The sequence below is a fragment of the Morone saxatilis genome, unplaced genomic scaffold, assembly GCF_004916995.1.
Source record: "Morone saxatilis isolate NCDOM2014 unplaced genomic scaffold, NCSU_SB_2.0 Contig20, whole genome shotgun sequence".
Classification (NCBI taxonomy): Eukaryota; Metazoa; Chordata; class Actinopteri; family Moronidae; genus Morone; species Morone saxatilis.
In genome coordinates, this window is record NW_023339763.1 from 8,652,582 (window position 1) to 8,661,318 (window position 8,737).

Genomic DNA, 8,737 nt, shown 5'->3' on the forward strand with positions numbered 1-8,737 from the left:
GAGAGCGAGAGAGAGAGACAGAGAAACACTGGCAGTGTGAGTGTGAACGGCACTGTTGCTGTTCAGATGACCTGTAGATGGGGATGGTGTACAATGTTTTATGAGAAAGTGGCCCCTGGCTGATAAACATGTTTATTCTTACAGCACCCTTTTCACTCCATTTTCTTTTCTTTTCCTTGACATACAACCCTAAACTCCCCACTACCCATGTTCACCATATACACTGTAAAATATATCTTAAATAAAAAGTTATGTGCCATATTATTCCATCTATTTCCAAATTTTGGTTCGCTTCTTTGTCGGTATCTTGAAAAAAAACATAATTTAAAAAATGCAAGGTCAAAGAGTGTGCCCTTTGATAGATTCATTTTTTTTATTTGACCAAAAATAGTGTAATTTTCACCATTACTTATTTATTATTATTTGCCTTGTATTTATCTTTATTAGGGGAATTATAATTATTGACAAATTTGAAAGCACTATCATAACATCCCGGCTTGTTTTGACTGTAATCCTTGGGGCAGACCAAAAATTGTTTTGGTGTCTTGCTCTGATTTGGCAAACTGCAAATTACAAAAAAATGAGTATTAAAAAAAAAAAAAAGTATGAATATTAAGAAGAGAGGAAAGTGGAGAATTTGTTTTATTCTATCCACAGTTAATGTCCTATGGATGCAATTTATGCGTCCTGTATTTATGCATAATTGGCTTCCCAGACCTGAACAAAACACATTAATTATTGCTTTGAATTTGAGTATTTCAAAGCTGTTACCTTCAAGACTGATGCAAAACAGAATTGCTCATCACAGTTTCTACAGTTTTAATGCTGGCTTTGGTTTTCAGAGAGTTCTCTTTTTTTGGCAGATAGAGGGACGCTTGCGAATTAAGGGAAATTGGTGGCATAGAGATGCGAATTAACCCTTTTATACAAATCCATGTGTGACGCGGATGGCGCATCCTTATTTAGAAAGCAAAATGTTTAGCTGCTCTCATTCAAAGCTGTGTCTGCCTCAGTTCCACAGCTTTCAGTGTGAGCTATGTCCCTCTAAAACACCAGTCCCCAGTTTCACTTAACAGTATCCTCGCCTCTTCTCAACCATGCGCTTCTGCCTTTTATCTCCCCCTCCTCCATTTCTTTCCTGTTCTTTGTCTTTTCTTTAAAGCTTCCCTTGCATCTTTCTCCAGATGCCACTCTCCCTCTCCCCACCCTTTCCTACTTTTCCTTCCCTCCCGTTGCAGGTCCTTTGCTAACTAATCTAGATGACCTCTCCCTCTCCTTGGAGCAGTTCAGCAAGCAGAGCTTGTTTCCAAACAATTGCTGTTTATTTAACATGCAAACAGACCACAAAACACTATTGGCATAAAAAGAAGGAGATGATGATTGCTTTGCGGCATGCAATACATTGTTAAGATACTTTTATCTGATTATTATCAGCACAAACAAACATGAAAACATATGCATGAATATGTACTCAAGCATGCATATGTGGACAGACCCAAGCCTTTAATACATACATTTATTCAGGTATGCAAACACACGCACACACATGCTCTCTAAACATTCTTGTCACATCCTGCCTTTATGATACACAATGTAATTATAGGGGCTGAATTCCTGATTATGAGTGTGTTGAAATATTTATGCATGGAGACGCTGCAAACTCTGCTCTCGCAATCACTGATTGTGACTGTTTTCGGCATTGCTCTAAGCATTTTGTTTCATGTTCAAAGCGTACATTCAGCAAGGCCTTTGTGGTCTAAAAGACCATATTAAGGTATAAATAATGTATTATGATTTCTCTATTCTCCAAGGTTGTGTCTATGTGTGGGTGTGGGTGCGCATGCAGTTTTACGTCCTGCTGATGAAAATAACTTTAACACTTTGTGCCTTTATTAATATACAGATTTCTCAATGGGATAATATTTTCTTGTCCTATCAACCTCCACTTGCTCATTTATCTCATATCAATATGATCTAAAACCTCATGGTCATACACTGTGAATTGCAAATTGGCAACAACAGCGAAATGTGTCAGCGTCATACAGGATTTGAGTTTTCTTGTCCATTTATTCACAATGTGATTCACGGTGCATTCTGTGCTGCCCATGTACTTCAACAAAGCTGTCTTGCTAACTGCAGAGCAGAGATCCTCTTTTTTGTCTTTGATATATGATTCATATTCAGAGTTTGTTCTTACTCTTTTGGCAGTTTTGACCGTGGTTTTAGACTCTAGCTGTGACGACTTTAAATCATCTTCTTTGCTTTGCCAGCTCTGGGCAGAACGGCATGACAGATGAACAGAAAGATAACACTACAGTGTTCACCAAGATCTTAGACAGCCTTCTGGATGGTTATGACAATCGCCTCAGGCCAGGACTGGGAGGTCAGTAAACCCAAGCCATTGAATGTATTTTGTCCCTCATGGTGACTGTTTGAATGTTTTTTTTTTTTTTTTTGCAAATATGCAAATAGAAACTAAAAGACACACAACTATACATAGTAATAACCACATGACTAAATCTTGCGGAGGTGGGTTTGCTTTCAGTGTCAGATTTTGTATGTGATAATTAAAAAAAAAAACTGGAGACTCAATCTTTACCTGCTGCTTTTGTGAAACAGCAAATTGTTAAAAAGCTAGTACTTTTAATAGAACACAGTGGATGTCAGTCTATTGTGTGGGCTCCTCTTCACTCTATTGTCAACTGTCCATTGTTAGAGAGAGAAACAAAATGGCAGAAAGACTGAGAGATAAATCCAGAAACAGAAAATGAGAAAAGTAGAGAAAGAAACAGAGAGTAAAAGAGAAAAGAGCGAGAGATAATGTGAGAATTGGTGTGTGAAGGACACTGAGGATCGCACAGTGTGATGCAGTAGGCATCAAACAGACAGGCGAATAAAAGCAGGCCTGCTAGAAGTTCAGCAGCCGAGGGGAAGAAATTATGGATTATGATGGGTATCATTCATAAATCATGCTGTCATATTTCAGCTTCAGAATCACAAGGAACAAACCTTCACACACATACACCCCCTCCAATTGAATCCTCAGTGGACCCATTTTGGCTATCAGTATTATGTGACCAGAGTGGCATATTTTCAGTAATACAGCAATGTGCAAATTTATTAAGAGATTGAACCACTGTCTGGGTAATGGAGCTGACACTGAAACCAATACCAGCAGAAATGGTTATCGACATCCAAAATGGGCAGTTTTTTTTCCAGTGTGTATGTATGTTAAAAATAATGTTGAATAGATTGAATAGATCAGAAGCTATAGTCAGGTGGTCTTGTATTAACAGGTAGTTAGGGGCTAATGAATGCCACTGATAGTCACTCACTCTGGCAATTTCCTGCTTCAACAGAGCGTGTAACTGAAGTCAAGACTGACATTTTCGTGACTAGTATTGGGCCAGTTTCGGACCATGACATGGTAAGACTCTTTTCGCCTCTGTAAATGTCACTGGTTTCCCTGTGTCCCTGTCCCTCCACCCTCATCCTTGTCTCCTAAACTCTCTGGTCACAACAGTCTCTAAGCTGTAAGATAATTATTAATTTGATGATTCATTCCATTAACTCATGATGTGGTAATAAAACTGTCACGTGTGAAATGTATTTTCTGGTGCATAGTTCATAATCCCACTCTAAATAAATGCTACCCTTAATCATAAATAGGACTGCATGTGACTTTTATGTACATGTCGAAATACACTGTAACCTCTGTTAACTTGTTTTAGAATATTACATTTATTCAGTTTGTTTAGCTTGTAGAAGAAGTATTCGTATTGCAGAATTACCCTCCATGCTGATCCATCTTTACTGAAAAATCTGGAGTTAAGAAATGTGGATATTGATGTTCATGGACCGAAATGTAAGAATAAATTCATTCATTCATTAATCAGACAGTGATTGATTGGTATTGTGACAAATACATCAAAGCTGTCTGTAAGTACCAGATTAAGGTGGTGATCTCTTTCACTCCCTATGTGTTGCTGTGATTTGGAAGGTCAAGTGGTTGTCAAGTTCCATTTTGAGAACGTAAAATGAGATGATTTGTCTTTTGGTGGCAATAAAAAAAAGCTAAATTTCAACATCTTAAACATCAAAATGCGAATCCTCAGATTTACCATTTCTTTAGTCTTCTTCAATATGCTACCTAGAAAAAGCTGTGGGCTGTTCAAACATCTGATCTTTGCACTGTATACTGGAAACCAATTAATCTCATCCAAATGTCTCACTGCCTCTCCTTTACCACTTGAAAAAAAAGAAAAGACTCCTGTTATATGCACGTGAAGTGTGTGTACTCTATTTGACATAATCTCAGTTAATTGCACTCTCTGACATGCAGCCCAGGACTATTTTTCTGCTGTGTTAAAGCCAGAAGGAAGAGCTAAAGAACATTTTTTTCCATCTCCAGCCTTTCCCTATCCTACTTTATTACCTTGAAGCTCTGTTTCAGTTCATACTAATTATCTTATGCGGGCCGAGAGGAAAGGGGGGAGCAAGAGAACAAAAAACAGGCTGAACTGTAATTTTTACAGGCTCTCTTTACTTTGCCGGGCAGTCATGTGTAACCATTAAAATCTGCTCTCAGCAATAGTCATTAGCTACCTTCAAAATTAAATGTCCTCCTAATTTTGTGTCCAGTGCTTCCTATTTGTGTCCAGTGTAATTTAGATTACTGCAAAAAGAAGTTTCCCTTAAGATAAATGCTAACAATGATCATTTTTACTTTTACCTAACAATGCAATACCAAATGACCAAATACCAAATGATCTGTCCATTGGCATTGAGCCTATTAAACAAACCAGACCACAATTATATAAGAAAAGGTAAAGGTAACCACACCTACTATGTGGAATAGAGAAAAATTACCAAACTTTAACAATGAAGACATTTTCTAGATACCTGCCAGAAAATATCCACTAGATCTTCTCGAGCCTATGTTATAGCCTTTAACATGAAGAAGCAGTTACCAGCAGGGAAACTGGGCCAAGACTACCATAAGAAAGTCAAACTGACACATAGAAGAGAAAAAAATAGAAAAAGCAAGGACACAAAAAAGGGTAAAAAAGGAAAAATAAGGTTGGATTACTCAGCATCTTCCTGAAGCCAGCTGTAGTAGATAGAGGTAGAAATAAAAGAGTTACAGGGTTTTGACTCTTTTTTGTTGACTTCTGTTTTTCTCTACCTCTTACCATCCACCTGTAGGAGTACACTATTGATGTCTTCTTCAGACAGAGCTGGAAGGATGAAAGGTTAAAATTCAAAGGCCCAATGGCTGTGCTGCGTCTCAACAACCTGATGGCCAGCAAGATCTGGACCCCCGATACCTTCTTCCACAATGGCAAGAAGTCGGTGGCCCACAACATGACCATGCCTAACAAGCTGCTACGAATTACAGAGGAAGGCACGCTGCTGTATACAATGAGGTAAGCTGACATGTTCTACTACTCTGGTGTAGAAAGAATTTGTGTAATTTAAATAGCAACATTTCATTTGCTGAAGAGGACGAAGGGTGAAGGACTCATGGAATCTATATTATGAGAATTGAACAGAGATGAAAGATGATGTAATCATATCAGCCAACTCTTAAGAAATCATGAATACATGACAGTGTACAGGTTCAGTGATCAGCTTTAAGGATAAGGTCGGTCTCATTCCATATTTTTCAAACAACCAAAACCAACAATGTCTTAGCCAGTCTCTGAATACTTTATGACTTACACTTTCTTCAGCACTCAACCCCAAGACCATTTGAAAACAGAGATAGCTTTTTTTTTTTCTTTAGTAATTTCCTACAACAGCCATGTACTGATATATTACCTTAAACTGAAGTGAACAGTGCATTTGTTGGGGAAATGTTCCTCACATTTGGTGGTGTAGTAAGAATTGGTGTATGTAGGATTGACTAGGATGTAGGCTGACAAATTGCTGTTCCCATGTTCACGGTAATGAAGGAACATGTCAACTACTCCAACATTGTTGTTTATTGTGAAGTGTTTTTAATGACCATTTTTGGACAAGGACGGAGATCTATGGCACAGAGGAGTAGGCTACAGTATATCAGCCTTTAGTTAAACAGACAGTGGTTGTTAGTAAGATTAATTTATTGTTGTTTTTAGTATTGGTTTTGTAATGGAATTTCTTGTCAATCAGAATTAAATTGAATTGATTTTTTAAGCTTTTAAATTAAACCTTTTCTAAGTATTTTCTTAGCTGCATTACTTTTACCATGTTTAACTGAATACCCACAATACTCCACTTTACTATACATGGTTCTTTTTATACATAGAAGATTCACAACACTACTCAATTTCTATTTCTATTTTTATATATTCATTTATTGTTCTTTAGAGATTATAGACAGCAATTTATAAGCTCTGTATACCACATACATTTCCATGACAATTTGTCATTTTTTTCCATTGTAGTGTTCACCAGAAAAAATAAAATAGTTTTATCCTGTCATGATTTATCACTTTGGGGATGCTACCTGACAGTTGCGAGCAGGAAGATAAGGTGTATGACCAGTTGAGCTGAGGTTAGAAACACCCGTATCACCTCAGCAACTTTCAGAAGAAAAGGATGTGAATAAAAGCTTAAAGACAGTAAAAACCTTGATGCACACCACAGAGCGATGCTAATGTGAGATGTCTAAAGCAAGGATCGTAAAACATTTGTTTTAGCATGTTTACTAGCGGGGGGAGGGGGTAGAGGCGGAGCCCATATTGCTGTCACAGATGAGCGAGATGAGGGATGGATGGGAGATTAGTGTGTCACGGGTGGCCTGACATGCTGTTTTTCACCAAGCTGTCAGGAAATAGAAACCCACAGCTCAGGGAACTGGAGCATTTTCTGTTGGTTTGGGGAAAAGTATCCGCAGTCTGACAGTGTTTGGTGCTGAGAGACTGGGAAAAAATGGTACCACATATTCCTGGTGTCATTCTTGTGCCTTAATTCATCCAGTCCTCTTCCTTAACCCTCCACCAGCACTGTCTTCATGCTTTCTTTCTCAACTGGTTTTGCCACATGCTGTATTTCCTGATTTTCCTTGCCACTTTTCTAATTCACTATTTATCTCTGTATGAATGTCTCTAGGCTTACAGTGAGAGCAGAATGCCCCATGCACCTGGAAGACTTCCCTATGGATGCCCATGCTTGTCCACTGAAGTTTGGCAGCTGTAAGTGGCCTCTGTACTCACACACAACCGTACATACATGCACATAAACGCACATTAACACAACACACAGACCTCTTTGACACCCTGTCACTACCTCTTCCAACTGGAAGGACGACCCCAGCACCAGTCCCTGATAAGGGATGACAGTGTGGTAACAGCTGTTCTCCCAGAGGAACTGTCTGCCAAGGCCCCTCTGGTCCCCCCGTTCAACCCTGCCAGGCCCTGCAAGACCCTGCAAGACCCTGGCAGGCATGCAGTGCACAGACCTGTGTTTATCCAAGGCAGCACTCTCTGTAATATTTCCAGAGCATCACACCAGCTGCTCACCGCTGACAGCTACCCCTACCCTGCATCATCCTTGAGAAGATATAACAAGAGATAGAATAATGGAGGTTGGAGACAAGAATAGAGAATGAGAGAGAAAAACTAAAGGGGAGAAAGGAAAAGGGGGTTGGGAGGGGTGAGCAAGCAAAAATACAGCAAAAGTGAAACAGATAGAGAAGTGAACTTAACACTGTCTCTGTGCCATTCTTCAAACAGCTGCACAGCGTGAGTGAGAGGACCGAGCCTCAAACCCCTTTAAATTGAACTCACTCCCTAAATATTTCAGTGATGAGCTCTCTTCCTTATGCTGCAGTCTGCAGTCGAGCCATCCTTTCCTCTGCAGTGTTCGAGGCACGCTGCAGCTTTGACAGGTTGGGTGGCCGGAGGGAAGGAAAGACTGACTTGGCTGTTTTAAGGTCATGTTGTCCTGTTGGCATGTTGTTTGTTTGTTTTCTTAAAGGTGGGGGCTGACATTACATGATGTGACACAACATCACATCCCATGATAAAACGAGAAAATGTTTGAGAAAAGACCACAGAATATGAGACATGATGAGAAAAATGTAATGAAAAAAAAGATTAGATAAAACAGTGGAGATGAGGTTAGCAGACACTCTAACAAGGTGACAGAAAAGGATAAAGTGCTTAAATAGCAAATGAGACAAGACAAGCTGAATTTAGATGACAGCAGATGAGAGAAGACAAGATGAGACAAAATGAGATGAGGTAAGATAAAACTAGAGGATTTGAGTGGGAGACCTCATTTCGGGTTTATCTGTTTTGTCCACCTGGCATCCCTTGCTCCAAAAATATAAGCTTGCAAGGCAACACGTGACAAAAGACAACCAGCAGCAAAATAATTTATAACATTTCACTCTGTTCGTCCTTGTCAGATGCCTACACTCGAGCAGAGGTGGTGTATGTGTGGACCAGAGGGGCTGCCCAGTCTGTGGTGGTGGCAGAGGATGGATCCAGATTAAACCAGTATGATCTGATGGGGCAGAGTGTGGATTCTGGTGTGGTACAGTCTAGCACAGGTAGGTTTCAGTTAGGTTACAATGTGCTCTTAATTACACAGTTTATTGTGAACTAAATACATGTTTTGCACTTTGAATTCACCTATCTGACATACTTAATGTTCACACGCATTACCCAGTCAAGGCTGCTGAGAAAGATTGAAGCTTAATATATATATATATATATATATATATATATATACAGTTATATTTACTTTT

At 39.2% G+C, this 8,737-nt stretch overlaps 1 protein-coding gene across 2 annotated transcripts in view; it reads left to right on the forward strand.

The window, feature by feature from the left end:
- gabra1 (gamma-aminobutyric acid type A receptor subunit alpha1) overlaps positions 1-8,737 on the forward strand; it is a 31,054-nt gene that overhangs the window by 4,435 nt on the left and 17,882 nt on the right. For both annotated transcript variants that reach the window (XM_035666749.1, XM_035666750.1), the window contains exons 3-7: positions 2,271-2,383; positions 3,360-3,427; positions 5,206-5,426; positions 7,096-7,178; positions 8,396-8,539. In XM_035666749.1, the coding sequence (XP_035522642.1) occupies positions 2,271-2,383; positions 3,360-3,427; positions 5,206-5,426; positions 7,096-7,178; positions 8,396-8,539 (629 nt within the window). The remainder of the gene's footprint in view (positions 1-2,270; positions 2,384-3,359; positions 3,428-5,205; positions 5,427-7,095; positions 7,179-8,395; positions 8,540-8,737) is intronic.